The sequence below is a fragment of the Cetorhinus maximus genome, chromosome 21, assembly GCF_964194155.1.
Source record: "Cetorhinus maximus chromosome 21, sCetMax3.hap1.1, whole genome shotgun sequence".
NCBI classification, from domain to species: domain Eukaryota; kingdom Metazoa; phylum Chordata; class Chondrichthyes; order Lamniformes; family Cetorhinidae; genus Cetorhinus; species Cetorhinus maximus.
In genome coordinates, this window is record NC_135899.1 from 16,882,156 (window position 1) to 16,900,831 (window position 18,676).

Genomic DNA, 18,676 nt, shown 5'->3' on the forward strand with positions numbered 1-18,676 from the left:
CTTTTTGGAATTCTATAAATACCACATTAGCCATATTACCCTATCAATCCTACCTGTTACCACATTAGAAAACTCAATCAAGTTGGTTGGACACATTTCTTTTGAAAAATCCGGGCTGGCTTTCCTTAAGTACTCCACACAATTGTCTACGTGTTTTTTAACTGTGCCCAAGGTTATCACTTCTAAAAGCTTTCCCAGCACAGAGGTTAAACTGTCTTACCTGGAGCTGCTGGATTTATTCTTAGACCGTTTCTGAACAAGGATGAAACATTTACAATTCTCCAGTCCTCTGGCTCCTCTCCTGTACCTAAGGGGATTGGAAGATTATGACCAGTGCTTCTGCAGGGAAGTTTAATGGAAAATTTAATAGAGAAGTACAAAATCATGAAAGGTTTTGAGAAAATAGGGAGAAACTGTTTCCAGTGGCAGAGGGTTCAGCAACCAAAGGATACAGGTCTAAGGTATTGTTTAAAAAAAATCCAGAGTGAGATGAATACGGATTTTCCCGCAGCCCATTATTATCTGGAATGTACTGCCTGCCAGTGTGGTGGAAACAATATTCAAAACTAACTTTCAAAAAGGGATTGGCAGTGGGGGAAAAGGAACTGGACTGGGACCAGTTGAATAGCTCTATCAAGGTGCCTCTCCAGACAGAGGGGGCTGATTGACCACAGTCAGTGCATTGTGATTTTACGATTTTTCATTGCTTCCTACCTGAAGCAGGCTGGCATTTCCACTGCCCATCTCAGGTCCCTATCCGCGGGAGTGATGGCTGAAGTACCAGAGTAAACTTCAGGACAATTTACAGGCATCTGTCACTCCATTTACTCCATCCAGAAGCTCTTAAAATCATCCAGGTAAATTTGGAATGGGGGCTGTAAGGACCCAGACTCTGGAGCAATTTGTAAATAAAACAAATAGCATGTTTAGTTTCTGTTTCTTAGATTTAATGATGAACTGTGTCCTTTTTGAGAAAACGGCTTCTATTCCACTCGTTTTCAGATTCTTTTCGTTAAAGAACCAATTTACAAATGTAATCATGGACTCTCAATGTAAATTATAAGGCTATATAAAAATGATAATATGAACAGGTTACATGTACAGAGTTACATATTTTTAATAAAATAGGTAACTACATAATAGTGATTTAAGGACTATTTCACTGACAGGAAAGTGATGAGACAGAGCAGACAAACCAGAGATAAATGATAACTGTGACTCCACATTTTTTTTGCAAAATATACTTTATTCCTAAAATATCTAAAAGAACATTTCAAAATGACCATCACAGACATTGCAATGATATTCAAATGATCATGTTGCACTCGGAGGAGCTTCAGTACAAGAGAAAGCCCATGACAAACATTCTAATGCAGCAACTGAACTACTTTTCACATGGTTAACACTGCCTGTTAATGGCATACATACCCGATCAGTTCACACATCACGTTCAATACAGACAGACTATCACATCAGTATTCACAACAGTGTCACATCATTTACATGCTCAAACAGTCTCGAAGCACGTTCACATTTTAACGTAAACGAAACCGGAAACACCCCTCCAATTTTATTACAGAGTACCCACTTGGATATGACAGTCTGGGAAATATTTACAGGCGTGTACCAACCCAGTCCAGTTACTCAGTGTTATTGAAACATGGTGAGAGTTTGAAGAAAGTCAAGATGACAGTTTTATCGCGATTACAAGAAACAAACCAATTAGAGATTAATATAAACAGAAAATAATGGAAATACTCAGCAGGCCAGGCAGCATGATAATGGCACTTGCTCACTGTCTGAGCCCAAATTGAAGACAGACGAGTATCACAGCAGCAGCTGGTCTTCCACCTCCCCTCCTACCGAAAGGAAATATCAGACTCACCGCTGAAAACCATGACAGCCGAAATGTCCATCACCGTGAAGAAGGGAGAGAATTCGGGAGGTTTGGGGGTGGAAATCTTGACAGCTGCTCATGCAGGAATAACACTAACTCCTGGGAATTTATACAAAGCGGGGAGCTTGTCATTTCCCCCACTTCACTTCCTCACCCTCTTGTGCTTTTCTCTCTCTCTCCCACCCTCTGGAGAAATTATTTCCTGGACCCCCCGGGAAAGACTCCCCGGACCCCAGTTTGAGAATCACTAAACTGATTCATCTCAAACAAGCTGATGTCCCACCACCTTCCGCCTGTGGAGCAACATTACAGGCAGGAAGGTCACCGGGTTCCTGCAGTTCACAGCTCATTCTACCCTGTAAGTTCTTCTCTACAATTGAGCTTCTATTTGTTTCTTCTCTCCCCCTCCTTCTTTCCCCCAGCCCTACAGAGGTCCTCGCTGATCTTTCAGTTCCCAGTTCCCATACAGGGTTTATACCCGGAATGTTAACCTGGCTTCTCTCTCCACCTGTGACTGAGACCCACACCCATCAGTTTACAGCTGGCAGGAGGCAGGGAGCCGGTGTGAAATTATGGGATGGATCTGTTAGTGACCTTGAATCCCGCAGATTCTCAGTGGTGCCCAGTTTTTCCCGTCGTCATTCGGTCCCGGGTAGAAGATGGGAAAGATTCTCCCAGTGAAAGTGTGGGTGAAAGTGTGGAGATGGGACATGTTGTCCGCATTGTAAAATGACACCTGTCCACCCTCATAGTCCAGGAAAACCCCGATCTTCCGGGGATTCACACTCGGGGTGAGGGGGGTTTCAGAGGGGGAGGTGGCGGCTAAATAACCTCTTCCGGGATCCAGCCCCACAATCCAGAATCCGGACTCGGGGATCAGGGAGATTCCCCCTTTCCTGTTCACAGACTCTCGGGCCACTCCGAGCCACCACTGAGTCTTCTCCCACACCTCCACCTCCCAGTAATGTCTCCCTGATGTGAATCCCTCTGATCCCAGGACACAGACCCCGGGATCAAACCTCTCCGGGATGTCAGGGAGCGGCTGCCGTTTGTCTCCGAGTCTCACACTGGTCCGGTCCTCAGACAGGATGAGCCGGGGATTCGCTGTGTTCAGATCCAGAGTCAGAGAGGCTGGAGCTGGGGGAAAGTTAAAATAACACAGTCAGTGATTTAGAGAGAGGGGCTGGGGAGGGGGAGAGAGTGTGAGGAAGGGGGAGAGAGAGAGAGAGAGAGGGAGAGAGAGAGAGGGAGAGGGAGAGAGGGAGAGGGAGGGAGAGAGAGAGAGAGAGAGGGAGGGAGAGGGAGCTGGAAAGAGATGGAGGGGGGGGGAATGTGAAGTTGAGGAGAGAAAATGGCAGCAGAGGAGGGAGCAGGAACGTGGAGAGGGAGAGTGTGGGTGGACTGATGGAGAGGAAGAGGTGGGAGAGAGTGAGAGCAGGAGGGTTTGAGAACATGGGAGCCGGAGAGAGAGAGAGAGAGAGACCAGCATGACAGAGATTGGGAGAGTGGGTAAGAAAGAGAGGGTGGAGTAAAGAGAGCAGGGGGGGTGGCAGGAAGTGTGTGGGGATGTGAGAGTGAGATGGAGGGGTATAGAGTGCAGGGGGGCAGGGAGAGTGCGAGGGTGAAAGTGAGATGAATGGGTAGAGAGTGCAGGGGGGCAGGGAGAGTGCGAGGGTGAAAGTGAGATGAAGGGGTAGAGAGTGCAGGGGGGCAGTGAGAGTGTGATGGTGTGAGAGGGAGAACGAGATGGAGGAGTAGAGAGTGCAGGGGGGCAGGGAGAGTGTGATGGTGTGAGAGGGAGAACGAGATGGAGGGGTAGAGAGTGCAGGGGGTCAGGGAGAGTGCGAGGGTGAAAGTGAGATGAAGGGGTAGAGAGTGCAGGGGGGCAGGGAGAGTGTGATGGTGTGAGAGGGAGAACAAGATGGAGGGGTAGAGAGTGCAGGGGAGCAGGGAGAGCTTAAAGGCGTGAGAGAGAGAGCGAGCAAGAACTGGAGGGTGAACGCAAATCGGGCAGAGTGAAAAAGAGAGAAGGGGAGGAGATAATGGCTGATCTGATTGGATATATTCAATGACCCAGCCTCCACTGCTCGCCGGGGAAGAGAATTCCAAACACTAACCACCCTCTGACAGAAAACAAATTCTCCTCATCTCAGTCTTAAATGGGAGACTCCTAATTTTAAAACTGTCCCCTATTTCCAGATGCCTCTCCAAGGTAAATGTCCTCTCGGCATCCAACTTGTCAAATCCCCTCAGCGTCTTACACGATTCAGTAAGATCACCTCTCATCCTTCTAAACTCCAATGAGTAAAGGCCAAACCTGTTCTACCTTTTATCATAAGATAATCCATTCATCCCAAGAATCAGTCGAGCGAATCTTCTCTGAACTGCGTCTTATGTAACTATCTCATTTCTTAAGTAAGGAGATCAAAATGGTACACAGACTTCAGATGCAGTCTCACTAAGACCCTGTACAGCTGTAGCAACAATTGCATAGTTTAGTACTCGATTCCTCTTGCAATAAACATGAACATTCCATTTACCTTCCTAATCACTTGCTGTACCTGCAAAGTAATTTAGTGATTCATGTACCAGATTGTCCAGATCCCTCTCTACTGTAGAGTTCTGCTGTCTCCCTTGGTACATTGCAAGGCCAGACCCCAAATTTGTTACAGCCCCAGGCAAGACCCTCAAATTTGGTTATGATCTGCTTAGTGACCATTAACTTTTTTATGTTAGTCGACCAAATTTGAAATCCCAGTTGCTTGCTAAGAGGATAAATCCATAAGATTCCATGTTTTGAAACAAACAGAAGAATTTTACTAACCAAGAGTCAACAATGCAAACAGATAATATTACCTCTTATATTCTAACATAAAGAATTAACATGAGGTAAACATTAATTAACAGGAAAACTGCGGTCGAACACACCACAAACCATATGGTTAATGACAGACACGAGTAAGGCAAATCACATGAACTTGCTCATAATCTGCCAAAATGTCAATTATCACCATTAAAAACCCCCCAGAATAATGGAGGATCAAAGGACAAATATCAACAAGGAACTGCAACACAATATTATTAGGTAAAAAAAGAGTACAAGAGAAATTAATGGGACCTAAAGGAGATAAATCCCCTGGACCTGATGATCTACATCCCAGAATGTTGAATGAGGTGGCTGTAGAGAAAGTCGGTGCATTGGTGGTCATCTTTCAAAATTTGAGTCACTTTGGAATTGTTCCTGCAGATTGGAAGGTGGCAAATGTAACCCCACTATTTAAGAAAGAAGGAAGAGAGAAAACAGGGAATTACAGACCTGTTAGCCTAACATCAGTCGTAGGGGCAATGCAAGAGCCTAAAATAAAGGATGTGATAACGGGACGCTTAGAAATAATGGGAAGCTTGGGCAGAATCAACATGGACTTGATGAAAGGGGAATCACGTTTAACAAACCCCTGTTGGAGTTTTTGGAGGATGTAACTAGGAGAATAGGGAAAGGGTAACTGGAGGATGTCGTTTATTCAGATTTTCAGAAAGCTTTTGATAAGGTTCCACAACAGAGGTGTGCAAACAAAATCAGAGCAAATGCAATTTGGTGGAATGTACTGGCATGGATTGAGAACTGGTTTATGGGCAGAAAACAAAGAGTAGGAATAAATGGGTCATTTTCAGGTGATCAGGCTGTGACTAGTGGGGTATCGCAAGAATAGGTGCTTGGGCCCCAGACATTCACAATCCATATCAATGATTTGAATGTTGGGATCAAATGTAATATTTCCAAGTTTGCAGATGGAAGTGTCAGTTGTGAGCAGGATGCAGAGATGATTGAAGGAGATTTGGAGAGGCTCAGTGAGTGGGCAAAAATGTGGCAGATGGAATTCAAGGTTGAGAAATGTGAGGATATCCACTTTTGTGGGAAAAACCAAAATGTAGGGTATTTCTTAAATGGAGAGAGGCTGGGAAATTTTAAGCATAAAAGGGACTTATGTGTCCATGTTCATGAGTCACTGAAAGCCGGTACAGCAAGGAATTTAGAAGGCAAATGCTATGTTGGCTTTTATTGCAAGATGATTTGGTTACAGGAGTAAAGGTGTCTTACTACAATTATATATCGCCTTGGTGAGACGGCATCTGGACTAATATGTGCAGCTTTGGTCTCCGAACATGAGGAAAGGTATATTTGCCATAGACTGAGTGTAATGAAGGTTCACAAATAAATTCCTGGAATGGAGGGATTGTCCTGAAGATGCAGAAAATTTGGATTTATTTTAAAGTGCCAGCTAGGACCAGCAACTCGGTTGCCAAAGCATACACAGACAATCACAGCCTTACATGAAAGATAAAAACTTGTACAAAGGGCTCAGCTGTAAATTTGCTATTAGGAAATGGGAGACACACATGGGCAGGGACTCAGGATGACTCGATCAAGAGATGGGGAAGGCCATTTAACACCATTTGATAGCCCCGAAACACACCCAGTCAGCCCCCGTAAACCTTTTGTCTAGAACAAACGCATATTCTTTGTTGTCTCCCAAAAGGATAATGCCCAGTCTCTGCACTGCAATTACTGTACAAGAACACAATGATCAGATTATTGTGTTGTGGCCTTTATCTAACTAGCACCATTAAGTTGTAACTGGTAGTAAAAAAATATATATTAACTGTGCTCATTTGAACCTCGGTGGAGAAGCGCCTGGATTGCTCAGCGTGAGCTGCCCACATGTGTAATAAAGGAACCACTTGAATATTGCATCTGGACTCCGAGTGTTGAAATTTTGTACCAGAGTATTCCTCGGACCTTTCAGTCCTGTGAGCAAAGATTAAATAGACGGGTCCTTTGCTCTCTGGAGTTTAGAAAAATGAAAGGTGATCTCATTCAAACATCCAAAATTCTGACAGGACTTGACAGGATAAATGCAGGAAGGGTGTTTCCCTGGTTGCGGTGGTGGGGCAGTCGAGAACTAGGGGACACAGTTTCAGATTAAGGGGCAGGTCATTTAAGACCAAGATGAGGAGGAATTTCTTCACTCAGAGGGTGATGAATCTTTGTAAGTTTCTGTCCCAGGCCAGGTTAGATTTGTCCTGCTTTTTGTGTACATGATATACCTGAGCAATTTTCCACATTGCCGGGTACATGCCAGTTGTACTGGAACAGCTTCGCTAGGGGTGCGATAAGTCCTGGAGCACAAGCCTTTAGTACTATTGCCAGAATATTGTCAAGCCCCATGGCCTTTGCAGTATCCAGTGCCTTCAGCCATTTCTTAATATTACGTGGAGTGAATCAAATTGGCTGAAGACAGGCATCGGTGATGCTGCGGACTTCTGGAGAAGGGCGAGATGGGTCATCCACTGGGCACATCTTGCTGAAGATGGTTGCAAATACTTCAGCCTTAATCGTTTGCACTGATGCGCTGGGCTCCCCATCATTGAGGGTGGGGTATTTGTGAACTCTTCTCCTTACGTTAGTCGATTAATTGTCCACCGCCATGCAACGCTGGATGTAGCAGGACTGCAAAGCTTTGATATGATCCATTGGTTGTGAGATCACTTATCTCTGTCTATCCATTGCTGCTTACACTGTTTGACATGCAAGGAGCCCTGGGTTGTAGCTTCACCATGTTGACACCTCATTTTTAGGCATGCATAGTCCTGCTTCCGGCATGCCCTCTTGCACTCTTATTCAACCAGGGTTAATTCCCTGCAAGGCTCCTGACCAAACCCAGTGGAGATAATAGTCGAGTGCAGGATATGCTGAGCCATGAGGTCGCAGAGTGTGGTTTAGTACAAATCTGCTGCTGCTGATGGCCAAGAGCGCCTCATGGATGCCCAGTTTTGAATGAGGGTATCATCAATGTGAAGGCAGGAGTTCATCTCCACAAGGACTGTGCGGTGGTCACTCCTACTGCTGCAGAGATAAACAGATGCATGTGCGGTAGGCAGATTGGTGAGGATGAGATCAAGTACGTTTTTATCCTCGTGTTGGTTACCTCATCACCTGCCACATACCCAGTCTAGCAGCTATGTCCTTTGGGACATAGCCAGCTCGGCCAGTAGTGGCGCTTTATGAAAAAAATCGTTCATGAGATGTGGGCATCGCTGGCCATGCCAGCATTTACTGCCCATCACTAACTGCCCTTGAAAAGTTGGTGGTGAGCTGCCTTCTTGAACTGCTGCATGCCATGTGGTGTAGGTACAGCCACAGTGCTGTTAGGGAGGGAGTTCCATTAACGAGTCACTCTTGGTGATGGTCATTGAAGTGCCCGATCCAGTGTATATCCTGCACCCTTGCCACTCTCGGTGCTTCTTCCAAGTGGCGTTCAACATGGAAGAGTACTGATTCATCAGCCAAAGAGTATGTGAGGGAGGGGTGGGGGGAGGGTGTTGGCAAACGGGTTGGTACGTGGTCATCATCAGTATGTTTCCTTGCCCATATTTCACCCGATGCCATGAAACTTCATTGGGTTCCGAGTCGATGTTAAGTACTCCCAGGGCAACTCCCTCCAAACTTTATACCACAGTGCCGCCACCTCTGCTGGGTCTGTCTTCTCGGTGTTAAGGATACAGGTCAAGGTTCATTACTGGAATAAAAACAAAACCTGTTCCCACTTAACATGTGACTGTCTGGGTTTGGTCAGGAGCCTTGCAGGGACATGGATGGTCGACACCATGGAAACATGGACGGTGTGGCTCTCTCAGGGTCAGTCGGAAGGCCACAGCCGCACCAACAGCAGTCTGCAGCCTGCAAGTGAGCACTTCAGGACGGCATGGCATCTTGCAATTTAATACAATCATGTGGACCAGTTATATGAAATCTAATTTAATATCTGCAATAAAACATGTCATAACAATAAAAGACTGGTGCTTAAACCATAAGCAGAGTTATTGTCGCCCGATGAACGCCACTTTAATGTTGCGATTGTAAGTAGAAAAGAAATTCATAACAAAACCTTTCTGAGTTATTTTACCAAATTGTGCAGAGTTTCAGCAGAAAACATGTCCTACCTTCTCTTCCGACAAGCTTCCTCCTGAAATAAATGAATCACGAACAGTGAGGAGCACAGTAACAGATTTAGAATCATAGAAAGTTTACGGCACAGAAAGAGGCCAGTCGGCCCATCCTGTCTGCGCCAGATGAAAAACAAGCCACCCAGCCTCATCGCACTTTGCATCATTTGATCACCAGCCCTGCAGTTTACAGCACTTCATGTCAATATCCAGAAAGCTTTTAAATGAGCTGAGGGTTTCTGCCTCTACTACTCTTACAGGCAGTGAGTTCCAGATCCCATAACCGTCTGGGTGTAAAGGTTTTTCATCATCTTCCCTCTCATCTTTCTATGCACTTTAAATCTGTGCCCCCTGGTCACTGACCTCTCTGCTAAGTAAATAGGCCCTTCCCCACCCACTCTATCAGGCCCCTCACAATTCGGTATATCTCAAATCTCCCCTCAGTCTCCTCTGTCCCAGGGAAAACAACCCCAGCCTTTCCAATCTTTCCTCATAGCTGCAATTTTCTAGTCCTAGTAACATCCTTGTAAATCTCCTCTGTACCCTCTCTAATTCAATTACTTTTCTGTCATGAGGTAACCAGAATTGCACACATTTCAGGAGGACATAAACAGGGCGGCTGGTGAAATGAGCAGACTCAGAGCATGTTAGATTCAACACGGAAGTGTAAAGTGATGCATTTTGGCAGGAAGGTTGTGGAGAGTCAAATAAACTGGAACTCAACATCAGTCCCGCTCACAGACACAGTGACTCTCACACACCGTAACAGACACACCCACACACTCACAACATGAACTGGAACTGGATTACAATGGGCGGTCCAGGTGAAAAATAAACTTGGCAACACGGAAATAATCACAAAGCAAGTGTGAAGATCAAGAAAACTCATTCTCTGGAGGTTACAGGTATTCTCGGGAATCTACAGACAATGTGGAAGCCGATTATTTCGGGGAGACCGCAAAACTGCCACGAAACAGACAGAAATGTGCTTAACTCCATTTTTATTTATTCAGTAAATTCTATATTTATTCCACAGTTATCAGTTACTTTGTGACTGTGTGAAGTTTCACGGAACTGACCCGCAATATATTCCCTCACCTTTAAAAATATCAACTCGTCCTTTTGCTCCATCTGTTTCTGCAACTTTGAGAGCTTCTCCTCAATAGAATTTAAATTCTCTTCAATCGCTCGAAGGTTTTTCTCCATTCTTTCTAGAATCCTCTCCTCTTCTTCCCTGAGATCTCTGAGTAGTCGCTGCTCTTTCTCAGTGAGAATCTGGTGCATTTTAGTGAACTCGGATGTGATGTGGGTCTGCAGACTGCTCGACTGTTCCTATCAAATGAAATGTGAAACATAATTAATGTCCCGCGATAAAGGGAGCAAAACTGACCGAGATCCCAGAAAACCAGCACAGGGAGACCTTACCCTGACTTCGGAAATCTTCCGCTTCTGTTTCTGTTCCGTTTCTAGAACCGCCGATTTCTTCTGTGTGAGAGAATCTAAGGAAGATTTCAGCTGACCCTGGGATTGGGAGAGAAAATCACAGAATTGAAGTGTTAGACCATGAAAATGTGATAAAACTATCAACTTAGAAAATATATCCCCTTTTACCTTGTAGATTTCAACAGCTTCTTTAATCGGCAGGAAGTTGTGAGATTTGTGTTCCCGCGAAACTACACAAGTGACACAGATCAATTTCTTGTCAGTTTCACAAAACAGCTTCAGTTCTTCCTGATGTTCCTCACAGTGAAGTTTGCTTTCCTTCTCTTTCGGATCCAGCATTAATTTTCGAACTTTCTCGGCCACATTCGCTAAGGCCCGATTTACCCTGAGGTTTCTTTCCGGAAACTCCTCTCTACATTCCGGGCAGGAGTTTTTCTCCTTCTTTTCCCAACACTGGGTGATACAGGAGCGGCAGAAGTTGTGTCCACATTCCAGTGAAACCGGATCAGTGAAGAAATCAAGGCAAATGGAACAAATTGTCTCCTCGGTCAAATTCTGGACCTGTTCTCTGAAAGCCATGTTCACACTCAGCACTTCCTGACTCAAACCGCTTTCAGTTTCGATGTTGCTGCCGCACACCCTCAGTTCAGCTTTTTTCTTATAACGTTCACTTCGATCCTCAGGGAATTATTATTCCATCGTGGTCTATGTCCTCGCGACTTTCACACAGGACAGTAAAAATAACACGCCCAGTCTAAAGGGGGAAAAGCAAAGTTAAAGCACGGAGGGGAATAATTGAAACCTGTCGAGGGCGGGTTGGGCTCCAGGGAATGTTGACAGTGGAGAGAAAGAGAGAGAGAGGGAGGGAGAGAGGAGGGGGAGATCGGTGGGATCGAGATTCTATTGCACTTTTCTCCAGTCTGAACTCGCTGCCGATTACAAACCCTCTGGTGAAACAAGGTGTGAGATCCACATCCTTAAAATGCGTTCCTGATTGCAGTCGCTCACACTAAGGCAAAAAGTACCATAACTTCAAGAAAGTATTTCGAGAGATAGATACAGAGAATTTAGAGGGTTCACAGACCTCTGTGCTTCATGGATCCTTTCCAGGGACACCTCAACTGATGCAGGAAAGCTTTGGGGTGACATATTTCCCCCAATATTAGGGAGAATTTCTCCATCTGGCGATTGGTCACAATGTGGAACTCGCTGCCACATGATGTGGCTGAGGTCGAGAGCATTAATGCATTGAAAAGGAGGCTTGACATATGTTTTTATGCAGAATGTATTTGGAGTTTCTTTGTAAATGCTTGAGAAAATAAGATTTAGTTTCACAAATAGAAAAAAAAATTCAGAGAAAATCAAACTCCGCCTTGGGGATTTTGAGCTCTGTGCATTCATGTCTCAGGCAGTGCTGCCCTCCCAGTCCTTGATAAAGAGGAAGGACATCACAGGGTGTGGGGGGCAGGACTGTGGGACAGGCCAATGGAAAATGGGAGAGGATCAAACGGCATCCTATTGGGGTTAAACTTGAAGAGCTTCCCCCGACACTTGTGCTCCGGCAGAAAGGAAAACCACAGGCTATTGAAGTTTTGAGATACATCAGGATTATAAACAGATAATTCAGTAAAGTTGGAAAAATATAGGGCAGAATTTAGCCCTCGATGGGCGAGCGGGACCCGCCCCCAACTCGCCGACGGAAAAATTCTGGCCAAAGAGTTAAGGCGGCAGAGGGGAAGTGGAGAAATCAATGTCGATTGGAGAAAAAAAATGTCTTGTTTTATTGCAGAGATATTGTCTGATATTCTAGCGCAAAATGTTTCATACATTTGACAGTATTGAACATTGGATTTTAATGTCACTGTCTGGGTGCTGAACAGCTCCTGTGTGGGGCACAGAAATGACAATCTGGCCTGGGGGACATGAACACCCCTTACACAGCCCACCGGAATTTACTGACATTCATTTCAATGGAGGGAAAACCTGGGAAGTTCCTGTCATTGGAAACATTCCTCCCCACCGGTCGGAATTCTACTCGATTTTGGAAAATACTGTCACCCATCATCAACATGAGGAGAGTTCTGTCATCATCATTAAAATTTCACCGAAGCCATTCAGGAGTGAAATCTCGAAGCAACTTTTTACCTCCAAGTGTCGGAGAAATGTGGAATTGTCTCTCCTTTAAGGGGGAATACTAGGAATAATGTAATTTTCCAGGGTATCAAAACATACGGAGCTGAGGCGGATAAATGGAGTTGAGGGACATGTCAGTCATATCTAATCGAAAGGTGGAAGGCATTCAGGCGGCTGAACGTTCCAATCCTTTTCCTGTCCCCGTCCGACAGTCTGAGACCTTCCAATGAGATATTCAACTAAGGCCTCAAGTGGGAGTTTCAGATCCCACGGTAAAGTGGAGCAGGGGAATTCTCCCGGTGTCCTGGACAACATTCCTCCCTCAACCAACACCATCAAGGACAGATTAACCCGTAATTCATCTAATTTCCTTTCTGCAGGGTCGTGCTGGGTGTAATATGACTCATTCATTTCCCTGAAAAACGGCGGTTACTGCACTTGCGAGAAATGAATTTCGGGTGCAGTCAGTTTCTGGGATGGGTTCAGACTCTATGTGATCGTCTCTTTTATTCATACAAAGTGCATCACTGCCACCTGCTGACAGAATATCAGTTCCGAAGAAGAGCCTAATAAACAAAGAAACATAGAAACTAGGAGCAGGTGTAGGCCATTCGACCCTTCGAGCCTGCTCCGCCATTTATTATGATCATGGCTGATCATCCAACTCAATAGCCTGCTCCCGCTTTCTCCCCATGCCCTTGGATCCCTTTCGGGTATTGAGCTATATCTTACTCCTTCTAGAAAACATACAATGTTTTGGCCTCAACTGCTTTCTGTGGTAGCGAATTCCACAGGCTGACCACTCCCTGAGTGAAGCAATTCATCCTCATCTCAGTCCTAAATGGTCTACCCGGTATCCTCAGACTGTGACCCCTGGTCCTGGACTCCCCCACCATTGGGAACATCCTTCCTGCATCTAGTCTGTCTCGTCCTCCATTATTTTTAAATGTATTTCCATCCATTATTTTACCTCTACCTTTTAGCCTATTTCAATCCCTTACCCCCGCCCCACCCCCACTAGAGTTTTCTGTCACTTGATTGCCCTGCTTTCTACCCTTAATTTAACCATTCGCACATTTCTTAGCTAATATCACCACCGTCAACACCCCTTTGTTCTTTTGTCTAAGACATCTTTTGGTTATCTCCACCTATCACTGGTCCTCTATCCAGCTCTACCTGTCCCACCCCCACCCCCCGCCACCCCCCCCCCTCTCCCCCAACCAGCTTATATTTCACCTCTTTTCTATTTTTCCTTAGTTCTGATGAAGAGCCATGCGGACTTGAAGCGTTAACTGTGTTCCTCTCCGCAGATGCTGTCAGACCTGCTGAGTTTTTCCAGGTATTTTTGTATTTGTTTAGGAATAAAAAATTCTTGCAGTTCACCCATGCGCTCTTTGAATGTTTGCCATTACCTATCCACCATCATCCATTTAAGTAAGTTTTCTCAATCCATCGGAGCCAACTCGTGTCTCATACCATCGTAGTTTCCTTTATTGAGGTTCAGGACCCTAGTCTCAGACTCAACTACATCACTCTCCACCTTGATGAGGAATTCTATCATATTATGGTCACGCATCCCCAAGGGGCATCGCACAACTAGATTGCCAATAATTCCTTTCTCATTACAGAATACCCTGCCTAGGATGGCCTGTTCTCTAGTTGGTTCCTCAACGTATTGATCTAGAAAACCATCCAATATACACGCCAGGAATTCCTCCTCTATGGTATTCTTTCTAATTTGGTTTGCCCAATCTAAATGCAGATTAAAGTCATCCATAATTACAAACGTTCCTTTATAGCATGCCTCTTTAATTTCCTGTTTAATGCTATTCCCAACATCACCGCTACAATTTGGGGATCTATATAATAACCCTACCAACGTTCTTTGCCCCTTAGTGTTTCTCAGCTCTACCCATACAGGTTCCACATCGTTGGAGCTAATATCTCCCCTCGCTATTGCGTTAATTTCCTCTTTAACCAGCAATGCAACTCCACCATCTTTTTCTTATTGTCTGTCTTTCCTAAACACTGAATACCCCTGGATGTTCAGCTCCCGTCCCTGGCCACCTTGCAGCCATGTCTCCGAAATCACGACTATATCATACCTGTTTACATCTATTAATTAATTCATCCACTTTATTGCGAATGCTTCTTGTGTTAAGGCACAAAACCTTAAGGCTTATCTTTTTAATATTACTTGTCCCATTCCCATTATTTTTAACCAAGGCCTTGATTGATTCTTGCCATTGATTTCTCTGCCTATCTCTTTTCTTATTCCCCTTTCTGTCTTTTGTTCTTGTCCATAATCCCCCCTCCTCTGACTCCTTGCATAGGTTCCCATCCCCTTGATATTTTAGTTTAAACACTACCCAACCACTCTTGCCAATATTCCCCCCAGGACATCAGTCCGGTCCTGCCCAGGTGTTACCTGTCCAGTTTGTACTGGTCCCACCTGCCCCAGAACTGGACCCAATGTCCCAAGAATGTGAAACACTCCTCCTCACACCATCACCTCAGCTACGTATTCATTCGAAATATCCTGCTATTTCTACTCTAGCTAGCACGTGGCACTGGTAGTAATCCTAAGATACAAACTTTGAGTCCGACTTTTCAACTTACTTCCGAACTCCCTATATTCTACTTTTAGGACCTCAACCTTTTTTTTTTTTACCTATGTCATTTGTACCAATATTTATCATGACCACCGGCTGTTCACCCTCCCCCTTCAGAATGTCCTGTAGCCATTCTGAGACATCCTTCACCCTAGGACCAGGGAGGCAACAAACCGTCCTGGAGTCTCATTTGTGGCCACATAAACGCCTGTCCATTCCCCTTACTATTGAATTGCCTAAAATTATTGCACTCCCGCACTTTTTCCTCCTCCCCTGTGCAGCACAGTCAAGTGTGGTGCAAGGAATTTGGCTATTGCTGCTTTCCTGTGAGAGGCCATTCCACCAACAGTATCCAAAGTTGTATATATGTTTTGCAGAGGAATAGCCACAGGACATTCCTGCACTGCCTACCTAGTCGTCTTGCTCCGCCTGGTGGTCAACCAGTCCCTTCCTGCCTGTGGACTCTTAGCCTGCGGTGTGACCACCTCTCTATATATGCTATCCACAATACTCTCCACCTTGCAGATGCTCCAAAGTGTCCCCAGCCGCCGCTCGAGCTCCGAAACCCGGGCTTCCAGGAGCTGCATCTGGAAACACCTCACATACACATGCTGGCCCCGGGCACAGGAAATGTTCCCAGCTTCCCACATGGAGCAGGAGGAGCAACCACGGCTCTGAGCTCTCCTGCCATGACTTACCACTTTAAATTAAATTGTACCTTATACTTAATACCAGATATATCAATTACTCTCGGTTACTTATTCTCTGCTCCTCGTTGTTACAGAATATAGCCCGTACAAACGATGAACCACAAAATAAGACCTTGAAAACTATAAGTCTTAAAAGTAGTAAATACTTACCTGAATGTACACACAGTCCTCAAAGGATCACCACATTCCCTTGCTCACCGCTCTCCCTCAGTCACCAAACTCCAACTTAAGCAATCTACTGCAGCCCAAAGCAGCACCAAAGTGCAATTTGGAAATGTTAACTCTCCTTCTCTCTCTACAAATACTGCCAGACCTGCTGAGTTTTTCCAGGAACTTTCTGCTTTTATTTTCTGACAGTATTTCAGTGCTGAATGAAAGAATTGAGCATTCAAAGCGGCCCAAGAATTGCTGAGTATGGTTTTTGAAGGTTCATAGGTTCGAAAGGCTGAGTGGTCTCCTTCTGTGTTGTATGAGGCTGCAACTTTCAAGCATTCTTAGACTTGGATCCGATCAAATTCAGATTCACAAAGTCGATTCAATCAATCCCATTGTTTCGTGATTTGTTCCCAGGGGTGTTAGTGGGAAAGATTAGTTGGAGAATCTCACATTAATATCCACAATTATCCGGGAAATATTTACAAATTAAGATTCTGCATTAATGTGATATATGCTGCAGTATTTAGCTGGTTTTGAAATCCGCTATATAAACCAACATGATTGTCATCCTGGCATTGCTGTGCTAACAGAGGGATTTAAAAACAGTAATGGTGGGAAACAAGTGATTGGAGATCTCTGGAACTGAACAGCATCGGAGTCAGTCTTGATATCAATACTCTGGTTTGTGCAGATCAACCCCAATCTACTGAACTCCTGGTTTGTCGGTTCATCTGGTGAATATCACAATGGGATCCATTCTGCGGGATGAAATGTTGGACATTAAACTCTCTCTACGGAACTTGTTAGACTCCACAGAGGACCATAGGGTCGCTTTACCCAGTAAAATCGTCTATGAACCTCATATTTTCCATCTAAAGTGTGTTCTTATGTAATTATTACTCCTCTTTTACTGACTCCACTGTTAACTGTTGTCTTTGTTTCTGAAATGACACCTACAAGTCTCCCTTTCAAACAGCCGCAGGGAATGTAGTGTTAGTTGTTCCTGACAGGAATTAGGAATGTTGCCATCCTGCCCTTTACAGCCTTTCAGCCTCAGCATTGAATTCAGGAACTTCAGATTCTAAGCACCGTTCACATTCTGCTGTAACCATTAACACCTGCTCTGGAACCAGTTTATGAGCCTAAGAACACAGGAACAGGAGGAGGCCATTCGGCTTGTCGAGCATGCTCTGCCATTCAATTAGATCATGGCTGATCATCTATTTCAATGCCACTCCCCCGCAATAACTCCATATTCTTTGATGACATCGGTCTCAAGAAATCTGTCGATCTCTGTCTTGCACATGCTTGATGATTGAGTTTCCACAGTCCTCTGGGGTAGAGAATTCCAAAGATTTACCACCCTCTGAATGAAGAAATTCCTCCTCATCTCAGCCTTAAATGGTCTACCTCTTATCTTGAGATTATCTCCCCTGGATCCAGACTCACCAGTCAAGGGGAGCATTCTATCTACATCCACCCTATCACATTGTAAGAATTTTGTAAGTTTCAATGAGGTCACCCCTTATTCTTTGAACCTCTAGAGAATACAGACCGTCTGCTCAATCTCTCCTCATAAAACAATCCCTCCAGGATTAATCTAGTGAAGCTCCGCTGCACTACTTCTGTAGCGAGTATATTCCTCTTTAGATGAGAAGACCAAAACTGTGCACATTACTACAGGTGAAGTCTCAGCAAGTCTCTGCATGACTGCAGCAAGATATCCTTACTCCTGTATTCCTCGCGATGAAGGCCAGCATGCATTTACCTTCCCAATTTCTTGCTGCATCTGCATGCTAGTTTTTTGTCAAGAGTGTGAAGGAATATTCTCCACTTGCCTGGTAAAGCAAACAACACTCCCGAAACTCGGCATCATCCAGAACAACGCAGCCCGCCTTATCGGCTGCCCATCCACTATCTTAAACATTCACCCCCCTTCACCACCAGTGTTCGGTGGCAGCAGTATTTGCCATATGCACTTTGCACCTTGCTACGAGCCATTTAAGAGCTTGTTGTGAATTTATGGTGTCAGATTTTTTTATTTGCAGGATTACTGAAGATTATCATTGAGTATCGTTATCAGAGGGCATTTTGTGGGATTTTACTGTGACGGGTGAATGTGCGCTTGTGAGTAATTCACTGTGGACCGCATTAGTTTGTGGGATGGGTTGAGACTCTGAATGTTCGCAAGTTTTTCATTGATACAAAGTGCACCGCTGCCACCTGCTGACTGAAGCTCGGTGCTGCATGAAAGAAAAAGGACCCGAGAAGTGGGGGCTAACTTTGAAGGTTCACAGGCACCACGGATCATAGAAACATAGAAAATGGGAGCAGGAGTAGGCCATTCGGCCCTTCGAGCCTTCTCCGTCATTCATTATGATCATGGCTGATCATCCAACTATAAAGAACAGGAGTGCATCGTAATTTTGCTTTCTTCTTTTGTAGAAAGTCTGATAATGTGACTTTGCAAAGGAAGGCTACAAGTGAAGAAAAGTAAGCAAAAGCTTCAATAAAATAAAATATCCAAATTACAAGGTTAAAATACAGAAGTTAGGTCTCAGAAGGTGTAGCAGCTTTATTACTTCTAACTTGTAAATGGACTATTGCTGGTATGTAATTGCAGTACAGCAGGGTTAATCCAGCAACATTATTTTAAATTATAACAGCTCCAATTAATAAAAATTGAAACACTCTCCCAGCCAAATCTCACATAAATTTTC

General features: G+C 44.7%; 1 protein-coding gene across 1 annotated transcript; it reads right to left on the minus strand.

Moving 5' to 3' along the window:
- Nucleotides 1-1,225: 1,225 nt before the first annotated feature.
- On the minus strand, nucleotides 1,226-10,924 carry LOC144695531 (nuclear factor 7, brain-like). Its single transcript, XM_078566407.1, has 6 exons — nucleotides 10,648-10,924; nucleotides 10,514-10,575; nucleotides 10,328-10,423; nucleotides 10,001-10,234; nucleotides 4,754-4,763; nucleotides 1,226-3,034 (listed from the first exon to the last, which is right to left on the minus strand). Exons 1-6 carry the CDS (start codon nucleotides 10,922-10,924, stop codon nucleotides 2,484-2,486), a joined length of 1,230 nt encoding a protein of 409 aa, XP_078422533.1. The 3' UTR covers nucleotides 1,226-2,483.
- Nucleotides 10,925-18,676: the final 7,752 nt, after the last annotated feature.